Here is a 25,191-nt window from a genome sequence, read left to right on the forward strand (position 1 = left end):
TTCTCTAAAAGAAAATGATGTACACATGCCTGTGGTTATAGGAAGTGAAAGCTTAGATGGGTAGAGATGCTTTCCAGGGAAAGCTTGGCTCACACTTGCCAAAGTGAAACACTTGCTAACTATGAACCACCACTCTCATCCTGCACCCCTTGCATATCAGCCAGGGAGCACCCCGCAGGCACCTGGGGACCCCCTGCTCTGCATGGACTCCTTCCTGCATCCCCAGGGTGTGCTGAGTGTACGCCAAGTAACACAGCTACTTCCTGGGCTGGGATTTGTCTTGCCCACTTTCTGCAGTGCAGAGGTCCACTCCCAAGTATGCCAAGTTGCATGTCATTTAATTTAAATTGTCTTTTTATTTTTTTATATGCATGTATATACAAAAGGGATGGGTTGCATCCTAGGAGGGTTTTTTTTTTTTTTCTCCCATATGCTATTGTGCTGGTTTTGGCTGGAATAGAGTTCATTTTCTTCATAGTAGCTATTATGGGGCTATGTTTTGGATTTGTGCTGGAAACAGTGTGAGTAATACAGGGATGTTTTTGTTATTGCTGAGCAGCATTTACACAGAGTCAAGGCCTTCCCTGCTTCTCGCCCCACCCCACCAGTGAGTAGGCTGGGGGTGCACAAGAAGTTGGGAGGGGACACAGCTGGGACAGCTGACCCAGACTGACCAAAGGGATATCCCACACCATATGATGTCATGCTCAGCATATATAGCTGCGGGAAGAAGAAGGAAGGGGGGACATTTGGAGTGATGGTGTTTTGTCTTCCCAAGTAACAGTTACGCGCAATGGAGCCCTGCTTTCCTGGAGATGGCTGAACACCTGCCTGCCGATGGGAAGCAAGGAATGAATTCCTTGTTTGGCTTTGCTTGCGTGCGCAGCTTTTGCTTTTCCTATTAAATTGTCTTTATCTCAACCCATGAGTTTTCTCACTTTTACTCTTCTGATTCTCTCCTCCAGCCACCAGGGGCAGGGGGAAGGAGTGAGCAGCTGGGTGGTGCTCAGTTGCCAGCTGGGGTTAAACCACAACAGGCCTTTTTGGCGCCCAACATAGGACTCAAAGGGTTCAAAATAACGACAGCTTTGACTGGAATGTGCTAGATTGAATTTATAGCTGTTATTGCTGTTGAGCTATTCATCGGCAGGCTTCTGTTCTTGCCATGGGGCTTGCTTGCCTTACTGTATATTACAGCCTAGTGCTCGTTAGTGGCTGCTTTTTGCTTTTGATGCTTGCTGTACTGCTGAACTGCTTATCGTCTTACTCTGCTGTGCCTGGGAACATTTTGATAACAGCAGTGGCGATGCGCCTGGGCTGGCAGATGGCCAGGGCATCGCTGCTGTTTCTGTGCTGCTGTACTGCACAGGCTGGAGCTCCAGTGTGAACTCGAGTCAAAGGGACTGTGACCTGTGGATGAGTTCACGCAGGAGCAGGACACCCCGAAGTGTCTGTGGCCATGGATAAACCTGTGCCAGAGCAGGTGCATCTCAAAGAGTCTGTGGCCGTGGCTATGTTTGTGCCGCAGCAGGTATACCTCTGAAGGGATTTTGGCCCAAGGGTAAGTCCACACTGGAGAAGGTACACGTCAAAGCGTCTGTGGCTGTGGATAAGTCCATGCTGCAGCAGGTACACCTTGAAGCATCAGAGGCTGTGCATGAGCCCTTCATTCACATGCTGGAGCACCTCAAAGCGTGTGGCCATGGATAAGACTATGACAGAGCAGGTATGCCCCTGGAGGGACTGCAGCCATGGGTAAGGCCACGCTGGAGCAGGTATATCTGTGAAGGCATTGTGGCCCACGGAGAAGGCCACGCTGGAAGAGGTGCACCTCAAAGCAACTGTGGCTGTGGATAAGTCTATGTCACAGTGTTTATACCCAATGATCTCCGGGCATTTCCTTCCTGAGCAGGAACAGTTCTGATAAAGCATTCCCAACCCACCTCTCTGGTCAGGGGGGATTCACTGGGCACAAATACCCTCCTGCATATTTTCTGTATCTATTCATTTGGATCATTAAGTCAGCCAAGAAATAGGCACAGCTCTTCCCTGACAACAGAAATTCTGTGTTGCAGCTTGGTCTTTGCTTTGTAAAGCTCTTCAAATGTGAACTCTTGCAGCCATGGTTAATACCTGACTTGTAGGCAGACAAACCGACTCCTGCTGTCCTTGCCAAACCCACCAGAAATGCCTGGACAGAAATCCCACCTCATCGCCTCTTAAAGCATGTACATTGTGACCTTTTCCTTCTGCAAGAGTGTCAATGGCAATCAAAATTGCCACTTATCACTAACCACTTGCACAGACTAGATGAAGTAACAAGGCAAATTTGGCAGCAGCGGCACATTTGGATCAAGTAGCACATTCACTTATTTGTTGGTCTGGGAATCTCTTTGCAGGCAGTAAGAACACAGCTCCTGGGTTTCAGAAGTCATTTTAAACGTGTGGTTTTGGCGGTGGTAAGGTGATCCTTTGTCTGCTATGCACATCACATCTCTCACTGAGCCTCTGAAGTATAACCATGCAAGACAGCTAAAGCTGACAGTGTTTGGCCCCTCCTGAACAGGTGCCTCTCACTGAGGTGGGTCACGACAGCCTTTTTAGTGTCAATCCGTGCTCTCTAGGAGAACACTGCTTTGCCGCCTGAGATGTTTGTAGGACTTTCCCATAAGGCTCAATGTATTAAGTGATTTGGGGCACATATGAATGACCCGCACAACCCTGGCTGCTTTCCCCTGGGGTCCTCCCACACTGAAGTTCTCCTTCTGCTTCCACCACCTCATCTGTCCTCTCTTACCCACAGCAGCGTAACTCCATTGTCACCAAACTGCTGGTCATACAACAGCTTACTACCCACTTCACAACCTTCATGAGGCAACCCAAAGTCTCACAGAGATGGGAGGATTTTCCATCTTACAAACTCCCCCTGTTAGGGCTAAGAGTTAGCACAGGAGCCATTACCAAATACAAACTATACCTGAAGTTGTTAAGTACTATCATATTAGAAGTAAGAACACATACGCAAGCTTTTTCCTGCTTACGTATTAATTTCTAGAAAATAAATACATCCAAATTTCTGACATAGCTCCTAGCCATTTTACATACTGAAATATTTTACTTATATTCTCTTCTGAGCAACATATGGTGCTATACAAAACAAAGAACAGTCTGAAAGGCCAGAAACAAGTGTTTGTGTCTCTCACTTCCCAGCACATTTTAGTTGTCTGCAAACAGCAGCAGTTGGCAAATAATATTGACATTTCTTTGGCAAGCTGTACCTTTAAATGATCTCAACAGTCCTTCTTGGACTGCCGTAGTGTTTAAGAAACTGATTTAAAAAATGTAAAATTCACAAAGAAGAAACATTAAAAGGAAGGGGGAGGCTCAGCTCCTAGAGCATCGCATCTGATCGCCTCACCCTGGCTCTCCGAGGGCCGTGCCTGTGGTGTGGGCTGACTGGGTGCAAGGAAGGCAGGGCTGAGCTCTGCAGCCAGACGCTTGTGCTCTCACCCTACGCTGAGACACGGCACCCAGCCAGTGCAAGCCCACAGCTTCCAGTTCAGGGCTGGTCTCTGCCGGCCAGCCCCAGGAAGTTTACAGCTATCTGCAGAAGACTGCGTTGGTGTAGGATGAGTTTTCTCCCTGCAGTAGTAGCACCAGTTTTGGGTTGGCTTCCAGAGATGATTGCCAATTAGCTAGATATATTATGAGATGCCCATTTGGTTTCATGTCTTTCAATCACTACTGACTTTTGCTAAGCATCCCATTGACCTTTAATCATGCCTCAGAGGAAGTTAGAAACAGCCTTGAAAGGCAGCCCTTTATCACTAACTGTTCAAAGTATGAAAACATTAGACCAAGATTACCAGTAAAGGTCCTGTTTTCCTCCAGCAGGGTTGGTGGTATGGGCAGTTGCTGCAAAAAGGCAGGGAGAGCCGGGAACTGTTGAAATGCACAGTATACTCGTCACCATAGGAAATCCCGCTGTGCAGGCGCCTGCCTATGTGTGCTCTTAAGATGGTTAGACTAGAGCAGTAGCGATTCAGCTGCACTGACTGTAACGTTAGCATTACTCATGTGTGGTACAAACCTTCAAAACTCAGTCCTATATTTGCTTATGCCAAATATATTATTTTCTGAGCTTATAAGGCCCTTTACAAGAGCTCAGTGTTTTTCTTTTTCTTGTTTAATTCTCTGTTGGTAATAGGATACTTTTTGAACACCATATCTTCTCAAGTCCTTCACTGTAAGGAGCGTATTGCTTGCCTGTCAGTGGCCAGGACCCAGTGCTTGATGAAGAAGGTCATACAGCTGAAAGGGAAGGCAGGCTGTCCCTGCTATCTGCTTGCAGAGCCACAGATTCAAACACTTCTGCTACAAGTCAGCTTGAAACAGCCAGGACCAGTTAATACTTCCTTCCATAACCACAACTCTTGTGTCATCCCTGCTCATCTTCCCAAGACAGCTTAACATCCCTGTCAACAACCCAAGTAGTTTATCCCCACGGCATAAGGATGACAAATAATAATGGGCAGAAGACAGAAATTGCGGGTCACCTTGGCAGTGGTCAGGGCGAGGGAATTTGGTTTGTAGGGATGGACAGAGAGCATAATTTAGAAGGGAAAAAATCAGCATGATCTTGAAAGAAAGGGTTGGAAAAGTACCTGACAGGGGAGAGCAGGCAGAAGCCCTTACCTTCGAGATAGGGGGGTCCCCGACCAGGGGACAGGACAATGGGGTGGCACATGAACCCCAGCTGGGTCTGGGGGGAGGCACCGATGGGCAGCAGGATGATCTGACCTACAGAGCTAATACCCTCTGTAGGATGTGACACCTACATAAAGCCCTGGGAAGGAAAGGAGGAAGACTGCTGCCACATTTCAGAAAGCCCTTGAACAGGGAGGGAAGCAGGGCCTTTGTGGCGGAGGCTTGCTGGGGGAGCAGATCAGACCAGGGTGAGGGTCTCCTGATGCGCGCCTCTGATTCCCATCCCTCCCAACCAGCGAAAGGGCCACCCTGAGCCATCAGATCTTCTATTTGTCCAGATTGTCTGGGGGCAAAGGAGAACGAGTTAAAATAGTCATCCTCAAAGTCATCCAAATCTTAAACAATCAGTACCGTTTCAAACATTCCCCACATAAAGGCATATGCTAACAATAGAAATAAAAAAATTGCTCAAATATAAAAAGAAATAAATAAGAGCTCACTGAGCTGGATAGTACATCTTTTTAAAGCTGTTCTGTTCTCTACGAAGAACCACAGAGTGCTTCCTTCCTGCAAACAGCAAACTCAGAAAAAAATGAATTTATTCCATAGTTATAGAACAATACACTGCTTGTTTTAAACGTCCTTATGTTTAGAAGAAGAACATGGAGCTTAATCCATACTCTGCAGCAAATTTTGAAGTGGTGGCAGGTGGAGAACAAATTCCCAGTATGGGAACACAGTTCTTTGCTCAGTGCTGTCCTTCAAAGGTCAAATATAAGAGTTGGTGTCCTGGTGTTTCTGTTTCTTGCCACATTTAACAAAATTACTGAAGAAAGAGAAAGAGAGGTATAAGGGTGAAAGAAACAGGAAAAGATGTAGTCCAAGTTGTAGTCCAAGCTGCAGTACTGAAACATTTACCTTCTACATAGAAAAGTTCCTCTTTCTTTAGTTTGTACATTGAAGCAGGCAAAAGTTGTTGATGTAATATCCAATGCCACTGCTTAAAACATTAATGATGTACAGTGCTAGCTCTTCAAGAAATTTAACCAAGGTGTAAATGTTCCCTGCACACCTGCAATGCAGTGAAGAGTCTGGCTTGCCATGTGCCAGGAGTGGGAAAGCTGTGCCTACAACACTTCAGCTATAAATTCATCTCGTACGTGACTTTTCAATGACTTCACAGCCTGTCCTTGAATGTTTCCAAGGATGGGGCATCTACCACCTCTCTGGGCAACCTGTTCCAGTGTTTCACTACCCTCATTGTAAAAAATTTCCTCCTTATACCTAGCCTGAAAAATTTCCTCCTTATATCTAGTTTTCTTGAGCAAAGAGTTGCAGACTATACTTCACAGTCTCTCTCTTGCACACTATTACTTTCTGCTTCTAGAGGTGCACAAGACAACTTTTTGTCTCTGTGAGAAAAATACAGATTCTATCCCCATTCTTTTTTTAACAACCTGCCTTAGTGGTATTGAAAAGTTAATGTTTCTATTGAGGAAAATACCACCTGTTCATAATATGAACCTGACTAGGGAATTTACTTTGACACTTGGAAAACATCAATAATTTATGACAGCTGATAAGATTAAAGGAGAACACTCTCAGGAAGCCTCACCCAAGTGAAAGTAAGAAAATACATATCATACCTTGAAAGCTGCTCCACATCCTCCACTGTCTCTGGTAAGGAGATTCCCTTTGTCTCTGGTAAAAGCAATACTAGGAGGCCGCAGACAACTGCGAGAATACCTACAATGGACATTGAAGAAATACAAAAGCAATAAGAAAATTGTTACTTTTCTTATTTTCAGGTTTTATCCACTGAAGAAAGTTTATTCAGATTAAGGTTGAAGTGAGATTTTTAAAGTGCAACAGCTGTTTCTTATTACTCTACTCCTATCAAACACCTTTGTGTTACCTTAATTTAACTTATTACAAAAAAACTTGAGGGCTAGGGGTTCATTTGCAGCCTGAATTGCCCCAAAAGGGAGATCTTAGAAGTTAAAAACTTGAGATAAGTGCACATGGGCAAGTGCATACAAACTGCACTGGAACCAGGATGGTATTTCTCATGTAAGACAAATCTGCCTTTGTTCAAGGGACTCTATCACATAGATGCATCTGTGTTTCTTGAGACCACTGAGATTTTCCTGAAATACTCTTTTTGTGTATCCATGGCCAAAGTAGATTATGTGATTCAGAATAAAAATTCATCCTTGGGAAAGAGCATTCAGATACAGAGACAATCTGAAATAGTTCATCAGGAATGGTTATTTTCAAATAATTTCCTGCATAGATATAATTTAAATAATGTACTAAGTCAAAAATAGAAGGGCTGGAGCAAAAAGTAAAATATTGCCTGATTGTTGCACAGTCCTCTCTGATCCTCTCTGATTTTGTAGCTGTTTACTCAAGACAGATGGAATTCATATGTCCTTCAGCAGCAGCAGAATTTCAGAATTAGATAATGTGAACACTGTACTTCTATATATGTCTATTCTTGGCATAATGGTAATCTTTTAAAATGTCTTTTGTCATTCCATTTTTGTTTTCAGCTAAGTTGTCATCAGCACCAATTTCCCTTCTTATTCTATCCTATCCCTTTTTCTCTTTTTCCCAGTCACGTGTATCTCTGGGAAGTCTGGTTTAGACACAGGCTCCCGTTTCCTTGTTGGAAAGAACTACATTTTTTTTCCACAGAATTACTCCACAGGGCTCATTTTTTCCAAAATGCAACTGAGGAAAAGAGTTTGACAGGAGAATGAAGTTATGGTTAATACAATGTCCATAGTCATAACTGTATATACCAAAAAACCCAAACCAAGTATTTTTTAAAAGACATTAACCTCTACTCTTGGGAGATTAAGCTTAGTTCTCTGCAATTACAGAACTTAGCAGTAAGGTTTCTCAGTCTTGAAACACCTCATATAGTTTCTTTTATGCTCCTTCAGCCAAGTTACCCAAGCAGATCTGAGCTCTTCCATAGTGTGCCGTGAAATCACCCACATTTCACTTGTTTGCCATTCAGCCTCTTGCTCTAGGCATGAAGGTTGAGAGGAGCTGGTCTGAGGGGGAGATGAGGCCACACACTACACTTTCATCCCAAAAGAAAAGCTCTGTTAGGAGGAGGATATTTAAACCAAAAGTACACTTAAAATCAAATCTTACTGAAAATAATTAGAGGTAGCTCCAACCAAATGGCTGCCAATCGGAAAAGCAGGAATGGGGCTATGATCCCACCTAGGTCACACAAACTCGAACACAGGGAAACACCAAAGTTTCTGTAAAAGAAAAATAGTGCCACATATTTAAGAGGTGCTACCAAACAGATGAACCAGCAGTTTACGGAGCTAATGTAGACTTAGCTCCAAAATTATCTTGTCAGTATATTCCATCCACATTGAGCAGTGGCTATTCAGTTAGGAAACTCTGGAGAAAACTGAGTTTTACTAAACAGTGGTGAAATAGGGAATTGGGAAAAGCAGAGGAAAAAGTTGAAAGGTTCCTGGGAGCTTTCAACGTACCTCAGCGTCGTAGGGTACAATTCAGTGTTCACAAGATAGACGATTTCAAAAGCCATTGTGATGCCCAGTCTTCCCAGTGTGGCGACCGTCATTTTGAGCCATGGGATATCTGTTCATTCAGAAAGAAACCCGGGTAAAGTGTGCTTTGCTGCACCAGCAGAGTATTTCTGAGAGCCCCAGGCCCTGTCAGCAGAAGCTACATCACAGAAACACTGGATCACTGCAAATCAGACTGAAAGGTCACTGCTGTAGATATCAATCTCTACTGGCATTTATTGCTTTCCACCATCATGCAAGGCTGCTTTGGAGAATCAGAAATCACTTCCAGTCAATTGATTCAAGATGCTGGTTGAGCATAACAGCATGGGTGGGAGAATGAATGTCATAAGCTTCCATGACCACAGCCAAATTGTGCTCTGGAAAGGAGCATTTGTTTATATAGGGATGTTATGCTGTAACAAACACCGCTGAGTCACCTCCCAAAGCCTTCTGACCACAAAGAAGCTACCTCTAAAGGTGCATAGAATCATAGAGTCATTTAGGTCAGAAAAGACCTTTAAGATCATTGCGTCCAATCACAAACCTAACGCTGCCAAGTCCACCACTAAACCATGTCCCTAAATGCCACATCTACGTGTCTTTTAAATACCTCCAGGGATGCTACAGTAAAATAATTCTCCCTAGAGCAGGTCAACTACACTTTGTAACTTGTCTAGCTGTTGCACACTAGACAGACTCCTAAAAATACTACTCCTGGCCATCTTTCCCCTTCCCTTCCCTGATGCTTGTCTTTGTACCTGGCAGGACCAGTCCAGGGGCCTTATGCTGCTCCGGTGGCTCTGCCCAGCTCTCCTGGCTCTGCTCAAGCCCTGGAGCCCAGCCACTGCCCTGTATACATCAGCGGGGAGCCCTTATACATCAGCGGGCAGTGCGATGGTCACATCTGCACCGCAGGGCAGAGCCATCCTGTCTTACCGTGTGCAACCCCTCAGCAGTCTCACTGCCCGCTCTGGGGAGCGGGCAGCCTCTGAAGATGTGTCACAAGGAACGCAATAAGCACTCTTGCAATGCTCTTGGGAGAGGATGGTCGCCTGTATGGTCTAACCACGACTGAGCAGACGGGGAGGTGAGTGAAACAACAAGCCTGAACTTGGCACAAAGGGGAGCTCTGCCACTGGAGAGGGCTCTGGCAGTCTTTGTGTTTTCTCAAAACTTCAGCAGGAAGAACAAGAAAACATTTCAGTTTGCTCTGAACCAAAAAATGAGATGCTTGGGGTTATTTCCCTTCCAAAACAACCAAACAAACGCCTGTCACATTTCATCCCATGTTGCGAGACACTGCCCTTGCCCTGAAAAGTTCTGTTTTCAAACACTTGTAAGAAAAGCAAGGGCTGGAAAGAACAAAACAAATCCACATTGTCTCCCTGGCACCCTTTCAGTCCATCAGATCTCCAAGGTGAGGGTGACGTCCATGTGCCTCCTCCCTCTGCCAGGGGACTTGAACTGTGTGAGCACCCCAGCATGACAAAGCTCTAATAAGCTGTCGCTGCAGCTTTTCCTATCTGTATAAACAGACCTTTCTCGAAAACATGACTTGGACCTCAGGTGTCCCATCTGCAGGTGTCTAATCCCCAGGCTGTACTCTCCTCACCTGGGCAAAGTCCCCTCAGCACTTCACTACTACTGAGAGCAGGCTGGTGGCAGCATCCTGCTGGCCCCAGGCCACTACTTTCTCCCCTCGCTCAAGCCATACCAGCCCCACACAATGCTCCTCTTCTAACCCCAGACTTGCTGCACTCTGCTCAGCATATGGTGTGGCCCAAAATACATGAAGGTGCTAGAGACAGGTGTCCTGCAGGAGCTGCTCTTTGTTTTCTCCTGCAACAGCCCTAGCTCCGTGTGGTCAACAGTCCCCAGTCCCTGCTGTCCCAGTGGGTCCTTTGTACTTTTTTAACAGGTGGAGAACGATGCTGGCAAAGCCAGCAGATGACATGGTGACAAGGTCCTCTGTGCCTGAATTGCCGTGCCCAGTGTCAGGGAAGCTGCTACAGGAGCACAGGGCAGCTGGCATCTGCTCAACACGTGGCAGCTCTTCTGAGGGGCACACAGCAGTGAGGACCTGGGGAAAATCCACCAGGACAGCAGAGTTAGTTGTCACGGGCTCAGTGGTCAAACCGATGAATGCAAAAAGTGACAACAATGTGACATCTCAGGGCACGGTCACAAAGCCACCAGTGCTGGCACCAGGAACAGACTGCTGATCTTTCCTCTCCATTTCCCTCTCCCGGCATTCCTGCTTCTATTAAAGTAGTGAAGCTCCTCAAGCATATGGTATTAATTTTAAGTACTTTTGGAGGAATCCCTTTAAAGGGAGCTTAACTGAGATGGAGGTGAACCAACACACCTCTTTGAGGGATTCCATTTTGCACTCACCGCAACCTGTCTGTTTTCATGGGCACGTCATACTCTTGAAGTGGCTTCTCATGGCTCTTCTCTAGGAAAACAATTGCCCTGCCATATAACTTCAGTGACTAAGACCTCTCAGGCTGGCCAGGACTGTCCCTTACTTTGACAGGAACATCCCTGGGGAGGAATAAGCCTCTCTAATGCCTGTTCAGCTGCTGGTCCCCAGCTACGCTAAGGCAAAGCATGCTGATGTGGTAACATTCGCTTTAAAGCACCTCCAAATGCTTCCCCAGGGATAAAAAAAAAATACACAGGAGGGAAAACAATTTAAAGAAAAGATAGGAGTGCTGGGAAGCCTGTGTGCAATATCAGACCTTTCAGTTGTCCTTGAAACCAGATAAGAATGACTTAATCAAAAGCCATACCTTTCCTCCAACCCTTTAACATTGTCCAGACCTCTGGGAGGGTGAGGGCAGAGCAACAATCTCCACGTTGTCTGCCACTGCCCCTACATCGTGTCGTGGTTTGCATCGTTTTATTTGCAAATGAGAAGACCACCAAGCTACCTCAGCTAAATCACTGATTTCTTACATTATTAAGTGTCTTCCAAGTCAGGGAACATATTTTCCTTTATGTTTGTATACTCTTCCCTTGCATTTGCCTTCAAAAACAGTACAGGGCCTTTATATACATTTTTCCTAAGATTACACCCAGCTGTTGCTCACCACCCATCAAAGATATGACCATTACATGTCCCAGAGCAATCTATAAGCAAATAAGGTATGTCGTTCCATGACTGCAGTGCTGCTTGCATCACCAGACACTTTTTACTTTTATCTACAGTTTTGTGTGGCCTGCTGTTCTTAAGAGGTGTCAGAGAGAAGTCACTGACCTGAAGAGCCTGACTTTGGGAAGGGAATTACCTTCTGGCAAGAGGGCAGTAATGAGGCATGCAATTCCTGCCACAATGTTGCTTATTCCAAAGGGAAGGCGCCGGCCAATGCGATCAATTGTCACTAAAATTAGGAGAGCAGCAGGCAGCTCCACAGCTCCTGAGATGAAGAATGCTAGGTAGAGGTTTCCTCCAACAAGTCCTAGGCGCATGACAAGCCCTTGGTAGGTCAGGGCACTTGTGAACCTAAACAGCAAAGGGAAAAAAAAGTTGAGGCAAACAAATGACTACAAGCAGCTGGAAAGACCCTAAAAGTCACAAGGGATTTTTTTTCTCTAAAACCCCCGCCCTGGTAACAAGCTGGACTGACATGGGCACTCACCAGGCGTACATCAAGATGAGCGTGTTCCTCCTCATCCGGGGAGTCCTCACCAGGTCAAGAAAGGAGGGGTTGCTGACCTCCTCATTGCTAATAGTGATCTGAGGAGAAAAGCAAGCAGTAGAGTCAGCTGTCGGGGGTCAGGTGGGCACTGGGGAAGAGTTTCTGTGGAAACATGGTGCTCAGCAATATTCCAGTCCAGCGAGCAAAGGTGCTGATGAGCCAGCTTGCTGCTTTTAGCACTCCAGAGCAGTGCGCAGATATGGGAAATAGCTTATAACTGGACACGGCTGTGAGCTTTCCTTAATGATGATTGTGAAAAAATCAGAAAAAAAATCCCCAATCTTGACTTGAGAGTGGAAACATTATTTCCTCATTGTAAACTGAGAGAGGTTGACCTGGAATTTCTTGGAAGGCACTAAGCAGTCGTTGTCACGTCAGGGTCACTGGGAGCAGAGCTGCCTTCTGTCAGAGGTGACAGAGAGGAGGAGACCGTGGCAGGAAGGGCAAAATGATGGGCTGTGGGAAGCAGGGAGAGGGGGTGAGCAGCAAGCAATGGGCTTGGGAACAGCAGCAGGAAGAAAAGAAGAATGAGAGAAAGAACAGATCTGTGAAGGCACTTGGGTGCTACAAAACATTCAACTGGTGAAATTCAGGGGGGTCTCAAAATACGCAAGCACTGTGCTGGACATGGCTTTTACCCTGGAAGAAAGAAATCCCGTAAAGTATGAATTAATGATCCTCATACTGCCTACAAAGTATAGTAAATCTGTTCACAGCTTCCTCCAATACAGTCACAATGAGGCACTCAATGAAATAATTAGTTAGCCTGTGTTTATATGTTGGAGTTCATTGCCATAGGATATTGTGGAGCCAGAATATTAGCAGGGCCAAAAAGGGATTAGGCACACTGATGAAGGCTGTGTTTAACTGTGGCCAGCAGTTTTTAACCATGATGTCCAAGCCAGGTGGCAGCCCTTTTATTCGTATGTTCATGTGGCAGGTGAGGAAGATGAGGAAGAGAAGGCAGAGGTGGTTTTAGGCAGGGACAAACCGTGAGACCGCCCAAGAACTGGCAGCTGCGGCTGGGATTGCCATCAGCGCTCAAAGCAGCTGTGGGAAACATGGGGTTAAACCTGCTGCACCCTTTTTAGGAAGATTGCAAGCAGCCTGGTTGCTTTGACTCTCAGTTATTGCCCCCCTCCTGAGAGGAGGCCTAAGAGAGCAAAGAGAGGAGTAAACCCCTCTCTATAACTGCGGCACCCGCTGCCCACGCAGGCCCAGTAGCCCAAGGAAACAATCCCGGCAGGTGGGGAGATGTGGGTGAAAGGATGGAGAAGCACGTGGGAACATGGAACACCTGTGATGAGAACACAGGTAAAGCCAAAGGCATTGCCCGAGTGTCTTGTCAGCTCAGCCAGGGCTATGCCCACAGCTTTCACCCTGTATTTGTTTTTCAAATCACAAGGTAGCACAGACGTTTTTCAGTGAGATTGGGCTGGATATATTTACGCATAACTTTTTCATAACTAAGCGACACAAAACTTTGTAAGTGGACAGAGAAACTTCACATTTGTTTAAACCTTCTTTCTATTCCCTCGTGCTTTTCTTCTGTAACCAGAGCCAGAAGTTTTCTTCAGAGTGCTGCCACTTCTGCTGCATGCCAGAGCCCTTTGTGGGGCCAGTGGAGGTTGCTGGGTTTCTGCACTGCTCTTGGACTCTCTCATGTTATAGTTACAAAACTGCCATGACTTCTTTTATAAGAGCAGGCTGCCAGCCGTTGGTTGCGACTTTGTGCAAATATGGGTTTAGTTTTTCCAAAGGATTAAAGATAAATTCAGCACATCTGCTACCATATATTTTTATGTCTTAATAAAGTCATAATAACCCCAAACATAACTGAGCATTTTTTTCATGGATGAAGAAAAAAATCACTGTGGAAAGTCAGCTCTTTGTGGGGAAAAAAATCCTCTTTTTGTTCTTGGAAGTCAAGGGGAGCTTTGCTATTCACATCAGTGCAGTCAGGACTTCAATGACAGGGCCCATGTTTCCAAAAATACACTATCTGAAAACTCTGGAAGAAGTTTTATAACCAACTTCCCTGGCATTTTTATGTCCCACCAAATTACATATCAGTTTTTCTGCAATAATTTTTCAAGATTCGTCATTGCACAGACATGTAGTTCTGCACATGCTTAATTCTGCACAGGACAGTACATCCATGTATGTCTATAATACATATGTATGTAAGTTAATATATGCTAGAAGTATATACGTCTAGATATGTCTATATTGTAGGAATATATATATATATAAATAAAGGGAGAGGGGTTTTTGATACACGACTCTCTCAAGAAGCAGCTCTTACTCAGCTGGTTGCAGTCCATTCTGCTTTTGGACAGAGACCAAGAATACAAAAATTAGCTTGAAAAAAAACAAGCTAGGATAATTATGAGCAACTGGAAAAAAAAACAGTTTATAATTTACAATTAATTTAATGAGTTCTGGATGGAGCTTAACTGTACCACTGTTGTAACTCACAGAGCAAAGGAAGCAAATGTTTATCCGTTTTCATACAAAGGTCATCTGTGGTTTCTACATGCCAATAAAAACACAAGGCTGCTACATGCAGAGCCATGTAAGGGACTTTGTCAGTGAAATTGTTACAGGCATACTGGAAAATCTTGGCCAAAATGCATTGATGGATAATGCCTCTCTCTTCTCCCTGTCCCTCCACACCTGCACCACTTTGTCTGAAATTCTGGAGTTTCTACGGGAAAGCGAATTCTGATGTGAGTTAATGCGAGAAATGCACTTGATCTGTGACGAACGTGCTTCCTGGAGATGCTCTCTCTCCTCTGGGCACAGCACCAAGGATGACAGACATTGTATATTAGAAGGTCCCAGGAACAGATCCAGCACGAATCTGGATGTGTGGAGGTTAATCTGCTGCAGCTGTGAGTGGCTTAGGATCATGAGCAGGGACACTTAAGAAAAAAATTTAATATAACTTAAAACAAAAAGCAGGGAAAGACACACATCTTCATCCTGATGTGGCACTTTGAAAATGCCGATGTTTAGAGAGGGGAAGCAGGCATAGGAACACATATATGTGTATAACACAGGGCTGAATATGGAGGGAAGCTGCAGCAGCACAACCTTCCTGCTACATGTCTCAGGCCACACTTGGCAGTGGGTAATGCTGACCAGGACGGGGGTGTTTCACTGGTATATACGCTCCAGCCAAGAACAATAAATGGATTCACCCTTTTCTCTCTCCTTAGTCAGTCTTTTCAGTTTGTTTCTCTCCCACCGATTTCAGTCTACAGTCCTCCAGTTGTGTAAGATGCTACTCCAACATGACTAGCAAAGCTACTTCTGTGTTGTAGGACAGCTGAGGGCGACTTCCTCACTGTGGCTGGTATCACAGGGAAACCTTGGCTTCCATCAGAAAAATGGTTCTCTAATTGCTGGCCTAGCTTGTTACCACTCAACAAAACTCCTGTCATGTTGCTTCACTAATGTACAACAGTCTTATTCAGTATATCCTCTTTCTTGGCCAAGGAAGTTATATATAGCTTTTTCCCCTGACAAACATCCCTCCTCATCATTAAACTTTGTGTGCTTCTGTTTCATAGAAATGCCATTATAGCAACGGTATGGCAGTTGAACAAGTTGCTTATGAATAAAGCAGCTGGCTGTGGAAATGTATGTTTCAGCGTACTCATCTCTGCTGATAGGTCTCTTTTTAACTTTACAAAATCATTAGTCCAGAGTCTCATATCCTAAGAGGCATAGTATAGGTTAGGGCCCAGCTTCTCTGTGGAACCTAGTGTGTGAACCTTACCTTGCCAGAACTGTCATTAGCATATACTTAATGAAGTGGAAAGATAATGGAATATTGGTAAAAATGAACTATACTCCTTCTGTTGCCACATACATCTTCCTCTGTGCACTTCATGCAGGGTCTATATTTACAGCAGGAATGGTCCTGAATAAGCAGAGCTGGTTAGGCTCGCTGGATGACTTATGAAGCCTGTTTCTCACCAGGTAAATAAAATCCAATGGATGTGGGAACAGCTATCTGGTGTTTCAGAAGAGTGCCAATCGTTACTGCTTGGGTTTCATCCAGAATTATATTCTAGGATTTTGGTGAAGCAACCCCACTTTTTTGGATAAACTGGGCTAAATTCTCAAGTTCTCCCTTGCTTAAGAAGAGCAATGAGAAAGACCAAGGTAAGATACCCAGCTGTGGGAACCCAGGTTGCCAACTACCTGCTACAAAGCACACATATCATGATGTCCCTTTCTGACAGGATGGGACACATCAGTCCCATCCAAACACTGCCATCACAAAGTATTTGTCTTTAGTCTCAGTGAAAATTTAGTTAAAAGTCACACATAGTAATTTTGTATAGGTATAAAAATGAATGTATATGCATATGCATGTATGTAGGCATAAAGGATATTACTGTGTACTGATAGATGGACATTTTATGTAGGTCTTTTATTTTCCATAAGAAAATCACAATTTCTTTCTGAAATACTTGTAGTGTATTTAGTATGCCACATCTGGGCTGCTGTGTGCTAACAATTTGCAGGAGTTTTCCTTACTTCAAATAATGATTTCTAACATTACTATTTACATTTTTTGCATATTTTAGCATTTAGGCTCCAGACCTGGTTTGTAACAGAACAGGTACCTTGTCCACATCTGTTGTTGCCACTGAACCATAAGGCCACCACCACAGTAAGCACAGTCTGAGGGCCAGGCAATGCTACCCAGTGCAGAACAAGGCAAATGCTGCAGTGACATGACAGTGTCATTTAAAATGCATCAGTCCTTTCAGTTCTGTCAAGACCACTTGTCAAAGGACTGTAATTCTAACTTATATTGTCCTATTTTGTAAATAGCGATCTTAGACAGTGCTTCCCCTACTTTGAATTTTGGGGCATATTTTCCCCCTATTGGGACGGAAGCAAATTTATCCTTCAGTTCCAATTTTCTGCATCATCTTCTCTTTGAGCTGTAAAAGGAAGTTCTAGCAAAGGAGCCAGGGAAGTGGATCCTGCTGTCTCCACTCACTCTGTCAGCTGAAACGGCAGCTGCTGTGAAATACCATTGGCCCTCAGGCTAGTTTCTGATATTTCCCACAAGTTTTTAAAGTAGGAGTGTTGTAAATGAAAGACCTGATGATTGATTGTTTTGCAAACTTCTATTTTCATCCCATGTCTTTCCAGTCAGTTCACTTTTACCCTCTTGCAATTAACAAAGTAGGTATGGGACTGACAATCTTGTTCTGGTGTGACACTTCAAGACTGTTGCCTATCACATAAAGAGAATGCATTTTAGCACAACTGAACTTTCAAAAGATTAAGAAAGTTTAGGAAAAAAACTCTAGCTCAAATAGATGACAGTACCTCTGAGTAATGTGGTGAGAGATATTTCCCATTGTGTTTTGCAATGTTGTGCATGATTTTTAATGCCTTCTCTCCCTTTTTGCGTGTCAGGAGCCAACGTGGAGATTCAGGAACCACCCTGTAAGAACACAGAAGTCATAAATAGGGGTTTTGCCCTTTAACATCATAAGTAAACCAAAGTCCTTTGCCTTTTGCCTGTGTTAATACACCACAAGCTGATTTTTCAGTCTTTGGGATACAGAAACTCTTGTGGACTGCTTTTCCAGTCAGCCTCCTGTGAAGTATCTGATCCTCGTGGGCAAGAAAGAAGAAAATAGACTATAACAATACTCTGCAAAGCTGAAAAATAAGAAATCTAACTATTGTATTTGCACAATGGATGTCAAAAGTATGATAACCAACAGGCAAACAAGGTGCCTGTAGAACAGCAAGGAACAATGAAAGTCAACACTAAACACATGTAGTACCAAGTACAGGCAGACCAGGAAACTTCTAGCTGTATCATTAGAAGATAGGCACACACACACTCAAATGTATACATATTTTATAAACTGAACATGAAGCAATACTACTGACTGGTGTTTCAGCTTCTGCTAGCCTAGGGTTAAGATGACTCACAATTTAAAAGTTCACAACAGGCAACGTTAAGGAAACAATGTGCAGGAAGAGGTTATGTGCATTAGTTTCTTCAGATCCAGCCCACAGGATGGCTGCACTCCACTGGGACAGACGTTCACCACACGATAGTGCTCTGCTTTCTCATTAGCTGTACTGCCCAACTCATGGCACCTGTAGGGCAAGTTCAGTCTTGAACTGAGTATGTAATTAGAGGTGAAGGTGGGGTTTTCCCATGGCTGATGGGAAAAGCAGACTTCGGTCAAGTTAGCCAGATAAACAGCCAGCGCCCGGCTAAGCAGGAGCAGAGTAGGGTTCTGTGAAGAGCTAGCTATGGCTGATGAGAGAGGCGAACTCTGGGCAGAAAAAGGAAAGTAATGTACGTCTGCAATTCACTAAAAAGAATTGAAAATGCCAAAATCAACAATATGCAAATATCTTCTTCCTAACCTACAACATCTTGCACATTGGAGACTTGGGGCAACAGTGGGGGTCTCAAGGTGCTGGGATAGCAACAGCAATAATGACAAGAGCAATGACTGCAACGTTACCAGTAGTAGAGCAGGAAGAGGAAGTTGGGCAGTGAGATGGCCAGCTGGATCCCCTGCCAGGTGGGAACCAAGTACGCGATTCCAGGGAGAATCATAATTCCCAGGGTGAAGAATATCTGAATCACGATCCCAACGATCCGCTGGTCAGAACCAACGATTTCCGTCACTGAGCAGAGAGAAAGCCAAAATAAACAACACAGAAACAAACCCAACTCGAAAGAAAAATACCAGTGGTGGAACATGAGGAAGGATAGTACTGTATCAGGTCACAAGTCTGTCTAGCCCAGTGTCTTGCCTTCAGCAGCGTAAGCATGTCACCAAGGCTGCCCAGGACAAGCACAGGTGACACCTCCTCATCAATTCACCCACCATTCTTCAGCTAGAGGGGTTTCTGACTGCATGTTTATTAATGAATTAAATAGGGCCAGAACAGGGGTTTGAGACTGCATCATGATCGTGCCTAGTGGTAAATTGTTAGCACTCTTCCCGGCACAGTTTTGGCCCATGCCCCAGACTAGAGGATCCTCCAGGCAGGGAGTGCCCCCAGCAAGTAATATGGCCAAGGCATCTGTGGGGAAGAGAGTTTAGCCATACTGTGCTGGTTGCTCTGAGGGCTAAGGTAAGGTATGGTCCACAGCTTGCTTTATTTATTAGAACAAACATAGCCTTTGTTGTTTGTTTTTTTTTTTTTTATCTTTTGGTGGATTTTTTATTCTGTGAATGTGTCTAATTACTTCTGAAACCCATGTAAGCCCATATTTCAGGCCATGAGATCCATAGCTGAGACAAGCAATGCATGAAGTGTCTCTTGTTTCAAAACTGTCACCACTACCTAGCCTTCAGAGTAAAAGCAAAGGGGTTTACCTTGGTTTATAATACACAGAAAACATTTTCTTTTTTTTTTGTTTGTTTATTTTACTAAAGAAGACACAATTTTACAAGTAACAGTGATTCATTTCAGCTGGCAATGCATTGAGATATGACACCATTACTCTTTTTATTGACTGTTCATCACGTCTGCACAGCTCAGGGGCAGCTCTATTGCCTAAAAGCAGCTGCTCAGCACCGGCCCAGGAAGAGCTGGGTTGTATGTAAAAGCAAAGTGAGGCTCTTGGGGCTGCCTGTTGTGATTCTGAAGCCCAGATCAGTAGCTTGGGAGATGTATTAATGGCAACCACCCTCCCGGTGATCTGTATATGCCTTTTAAAAGGTGTTAGGTTGGTAAATACTCTGGGTGATCCCAGAACATAAAAGTAGATCCCTGAAGGGATTTAGATGGAATCACTCTCTCCAAGAATTAAGCACCTTGGTTAAGGCTGCGGTAATACACTGTTCCTCAGGATGCTGTATCTCTGTACCTTTCCCTAAAGTCAGGCAGTCTGCCCTGAGCATTGAAAAACATTCCTTTCTGTTGAAACTTCACCATTTTAAGGAAGCCATGAGTCTTTCATAAAACATTTTGCTGCTTAGAGCACTTGCCAAAGTTTTAGGATAAGATCTCAGTTTAAAATTAGGCCATGTGTTTGGAAGTGAGGGGAACAGCAGATTCTGGTCCTTTCACTGGATCTTGGACCTGAGCTGCTCAGCAACGTAACTTTGCCCAGAAAACTTAGGTGTTTCTGGGCTTTATTTAGATGCTGAGAGGGCTAGACAGGGGGTTGGAAGAAGCATGTTTGCACCTACATCACCACAGTGTTCCCAGGTCTCACTGTAACCGCTTACGTCTGGTTGCAATTCTGCTCTTACTCATCTAAATTCCACCAGGAATTTAAAAAAAAAAAAGTCACAGGCCTCACAGACTATAGTGGTGTTACAAATTTTTTGCACTATGTAATGATGCTATCACTGTGTTTTGGCTTATCACAGTAGATTACTGTATGGCTGATTTTCTTCTTAAATAAATCTTATGTCTCATCTCTAGTAGGATGCTTTCCTTAATGCCATGTTATTTCATGCTCTAGGGAGGAGTTTGCCTTTCTGAACCTGGCAGTCATTTGAGATGCCACAAAAGTACCCTTTTCTCATTAAAAGTAAACTTGCTATGCGAGGAGCTTCATTGCTGGGCCATGACTATAACCTATCAAAAAGACTGGATCCCTGCTGTTTTGATGCTATTTATAAAAAAGCTTCCCTTCCTTTTCCCTTTTCAGGAAATAATAATCCTAATAGGGACCCTGATGCCCAGCCTGGCACTAAGCAAAGCCTCCCAGCTAAAGAATGAAGAATAGCTATCCAAGTGTCTGCTTTCCCACTGGGGAAAAGCAGTTAACTCCTCTGAGCATCTGTGGAAGATGTTCAGACTCTGTCAAAATTAACCATGTCCCTGTTTGTGTATCCCATTTGATTTGAGGCTTGCTCTGCAGATTTTTATCATCTTGGTGATATTCTATGTAATAAGAAAACCTTTATATATACACATTCTACTCCTCCACCTCTTAATTATTTATGTTAATCCCTCCCCATCGGAGTCCATAGATTAGATAGCTGTAAAAGTCCTCAGACAACATCAGCAGAAAATGTTGCATTGCTACTGAGTTGCTTATGGCCAGCTGAACACAGGCATATTCAGATACCACAGTGATGGGTACAAAAGGAGAGCCTGGACAGTTCTGAAGGCCACATCACTCGTTAGTCTGCCCTAGTGCATTACTTCTTCATCGCTCTTCTCCATGGGATCCTATGAGGTCAGGCAGGCATGTACACTGCTACTCATTTCCATCTCATATCAGTACTGAGTAACAGAAAGAGTTTGCACTTGCTGCCATTTTCAGAGGCCACCTCTGTACCAGCAAATTAGCAGATGCTGCCGGGTAAGGTAACACTAAACTGTTCAGCTACCAGAAGGGACCCCGCATGGTCTGGACACAGGCCAATGACTGCTTCCACAAAAATTCAGTTCAGGCATGAGCCTAGACTACAGGTTGCGTGCAGCCACCTTATCTTGGAGGACAGATGCATTAACTAGGATGGGCTTGGGTTATTCATTGTCTGCTGACCCCAGGGCCAATGCTTTCTTCCCAGGAAAAATTATTATCAAGAGCAGACGTGTCTGGACTCCTTGTCCTCCAAAAATCCCTCAGTTTTCCTAACCAGAAAAGAAAGAAGAAAACAGCTCTCACCAATCACGTAGCATGTCATCCAGGTTCCTTTGCCAAACACACCTTGGAGAAAACGGAAGATCAAAAATACAGTAAAGTTTGGTGCAAATGCCACTATGATACCACATATCCCGGCCCCAAGACAGGAGAGCAGGTATATGAGGATTCTGCCGTATCTGTTGAAAAAGGAAAAGAAAATCATGAAAAGCCACAGAGACTTTTTTTCCTGGCATCTCATTTTAATACTAGATCTGAAAGTGCCTGTTTGAGACCAGCCTTGTTCCAACGGGAGGCTGCCTGAAACTTCGTAGCATTGGTTCTTGGGCTATGGGACTCTTTTCCCTGCAGTAGTTATCACTGTCTTTATGTCACTAATTTTAAAACTGGTGATGTCCTCACCAGTCCCCCTTTTATTTTGGAAAACATTTTATCTTTTTGTAGCTAAATTATGGCCCATATGTTACAGTTCAGAGTTTTGATCCAGTTGAAATAAGGGCAACTTTAGTTGGGGATTTCTGTTTTCACAAATTAGTCTCCTAATAGTAATTACAGCCAGCCCTGTGAAAGTAAGTAATTTCTTCTTTAATTACTTTATGTGATTTTCCAGTGTTTTGTTTAGGTTTAAGACTGCTTGTTTCCAAAGGCTGCCTAATGTATTAATGAGTCTCATATGCCAGCAAAAACCATCATTATTAATAGATGTGCCCAAGGTAAGCCATGATTCCGAAAAAAAGAACCCCAACAAAACCTCCCTGTAGTTTCATGGCAACTGTGTCCTTGGAACACAACTAGAATTTCCATTTTGACCTCTTCTGCATTGTTATTGTTGCTGTTTTAAAAAGAAGAAATCGTGAAAACTGATGTAGCTCTTTATCTTACCAAAAAGTATTTGTAAGAATATTTGTTTATTCATGTTGTTCAAAATGTTTCATGAGAAGAATTTATATGGGAGAAAAATCAGGGTAATTTCAACCAGATCTGTTCTTTTGAGTGCTGTCAAAGAGACAAGAATCCACTGGTCTGGCTGCAGCACATTCCCCAGTGCTATCAACGTGCAACATTCATAGTTGTACTGTAGATACATTATGACTGATACACAAGTACTCCCAGACATATTATTTTATTTTAATAATTAGCTGTAATATCTCTACTCTTACACAGTCTTAAGGTGCTATTATCATAACTGCCCCACCAGACACTGAGCAGAGATATCTTAAGCTAGCCAGTGCCATGGCATCTTTTCCACCTTACTTTATCCCTTATTACTATATTCCTTGGAAAGACCAGATTTTCCTTAAAAGTATTTTTGGTTGCTAGTTCAAAATTTGTTATCTGAGATGACGTTCCAGATAATTCTGTAAGTATTCCTGCCTACAAGGAAATCATACATTACGTTATTATTACAGATACCAAAGAAAAATAGAACAGGCAGAAAGAATGTATTTTATGACCTGAAGAAATATTTCTGCTAGTGAAATCATCAGTGGTGCTTGCAGCCAACACATAGGTTAACTATCATTAATTATCAGCACAAAACACAAACCAGGCGCCCTCTTAAGAGCAAGGTAGAGCTTATGGGAGCTCCCTGTTCTGGGGCAGGTCAGCTGCTCAAGCCTGAATATCACCCACATCTTTTCCTTGGTATTCATCCAGCTCTAACACAGTTGAGGACCAGATGGAGGGAGCTATGACCTCAGTGGTAAGCATGTGAGTCCAGCCTGTGAATGGAGGGAGTTACCATACTGAGTCCCTTCCTTCTTTCCTCAAGTAGCTGCTTTCTTCATCCATGGTGCCTATTAAACATCCTCCAGTAAACACCCATCCAGAAAACTCCTCTGAATGCTTCCTTTTCATTTCCATGTCCTTCTGCCCTTTCTGGGTCCAGATGTGCACAGAAAACATCAGAAACCATAAGAAAAGCTCTTTTCATGACATTTTAATGTCCAAACAGGATTAGTAAGTACAATTGTGTGAAGTTTCCAGCCCAAAAGGAAGTGAAGATTACATTGGCTGGGTCTTGTTAACCCAGGCTGGGAATGTTTATCCGAAGTGAATTAAACCTCCAAAGTGCTGATGCATGCTTATTGCAGGTGACACTACAAGTGATTTCACCTCAAAAAAAATTAAAGTACAGCAGCACTTATACAGTACCTGTCTGCAGCGTAGCCCAGGATGAACGCGCCGGCCAGAAACCCCAGATTGAGGATAGCCTGTGAGAGATCCAGCATCCAGGCATTGCCGCACACAAGGTTATACTGAGGGAACAAGGGAGAGGCATAAACACTCCAGGCAGGTCATTCGTCATCCTCAGGGCAAAACGTTATAGAAACTGCACAGGGCAAGGCGGGAAGGGGAAGGGGAAAGGGAAGGGGAAGGGGAAGTTCAAATGTGCTTGTTCAACAGCAAGAACCAGTGGGCCAGGGAAGCGCAGCCACAGCAAGCACTCTTCAACCTATTGTGAAGATAGAGGAAGAGCTCCTCCTTGCCAAAAGGATGCTGTGTTTCATACATCAGTTGTCCAGATATGGAAAGCAAATTGCTCTTTTGCAAACCAAACACAACGCTGTTAAATATAGAATCATAGAATCATTTAGGTTGGAAAAGACCCTTAAGATCATCAACTCCAACTGTTAACCTAGCACTGCCAAGTCCACCACTAAACCACGTCCCTAAGCACCACATCCACCCGTCTTTTAAATACCTCCAGGGATGGGGACTCAACCACTTCCCTGGGCAGCCTGTTCCAGTGCCTGACAACCCTTTCAGTGAAGAAATTTTTCCAAGGTGATGCCCAGGAGTGCTGTGGAGCCTCCACCCTGGGAGATGTTGCCCTGGAATATGTTGCCAAGGCAAAGCCAGAATAAGGGTGCATAGCTATAGCCAATGAAAACATCAACTTAGAGACATGGTTTAATTCTTTTTCTTAGTGCCTTCTAGATAAAAGCAAAAACATGTAGTCTCTGAGGAAACTGAAAACAGATCTCAGATCAATTTCAAACACATTGAATATGTATTTTCTTGGTGTAGCTTTCCCAGACTTTTCTATTCCTTATACTGCAGTAGCCATAACTCCCTTACATGACATTAACATTGATGCATATCTGAAGAAATCATTAACAGGGATGGGGAGGGGGATGGGTAGGGTGAGGGGAAGAGGGAAGTGGGTAAGAGGAAGGAAGACAAAGAGACTAGGAGTTAAAACTAAAATGAAACTAAAAATAAAGTAGTTATCCAGACAGCATGTCATTGGAAATTACTTTAGAGGTTCTTTAAAGAAATACCAACTGCTGCCTGCCAAGTTCTGCAGACCCTATGGGATTTGGGAGGTTTTGGTCCATGCTTGGGGTAACCTTAGGAACAACACGGCCTCAGGACCAAGGGAAGACACAGACAATAGCAGCTACCAGCATTTACCCTAGAGAGACCCTTTTGCTTTCAGGCATGACCTGTAAGAAATCTTTTTATTGCTAACAAGGTGCTGGTTGCTGAAGCACACACAGCATGTCACGTTTGTGCTCGCCAGCACACGTACCACAATACCAGTGCTCAAACACTGTGCTTGGATGGGGCAGCCACAGGGTGGGTTAGAGAAAAGATTAAA

General features: G+C 44.0%; 1 protein-coding gene across 1 annotated transcript in view; it reads right to left on the reverse strand.

The window, feature by feature from the left end:
• Window positions 1-5,289: 5,289 nt before the first annotated feature.
• Window positions 5,290-25,191, reverse strand: part of SLC22A3 (solute carrier family 22 member 3) — a 32,187-nt gene continuing 12,285 nt past the window's right edge. The window contains exons 2-11 of the mRNA XM_009471203.2: window positions 23,742-23,845; window positions 21,612-21,766; window positions 18,493-18,658; window positions 17,327-17,444; window positions 11,909-12,006; window positions 11,558-11,772; window positions 8,229-8,337; window positions 7,873-7,985; window positions 6,354-6,453; window positions 5,290-5,533 (exon numbers count right to left, since the gene is read on the reverse strand). Of these exons, the coding sequence (XP_009469478.1) occupies window positions 5,476-5,533; window positions 6,354-6,453; window positions 7,873-7,985; window positions 8,229-8,337; window positions 11,558-11,772; window positions 11,909-12,006; window positions 17,327-17,444; window positions 18,493-18,658; window positions 21,612-21,766; window positions 23,742-23,845 (1,236 nt within the window). The 3' untranslated portion in view covers window positions 5,290-5,475. The remainder of the gene's footprint in view (window positions 5,534-6,353; window positions 6,454-7,872; window positions 7,986-8,228; window positions 8,338-11,557; window positions 11,773-11,908; window positions 12,007-17,326; window positions 17,445-18,492; window positions 18,659-21,611; window positions 21,767-23,741; window positions 23,846-25,191) is intronic.

The sequence above is a fragment of the Nipponia nippon genome, unplaced genomic scaffold (assembly GCF_047370975.1).
Source record: "Nipponia nippon isolate SJK-2023a ecotype South Korea unplaced genomic scaffold, ASM4737097v1 scaffold_4, whole genome shotgun sequence".
Classification (NCBI taxonomy): Eukaryota; Metazoa; Chordata; class Aves; order Pelecaniformes; family Threskiornithidae; genus Nipponia; species Nipponia nippon.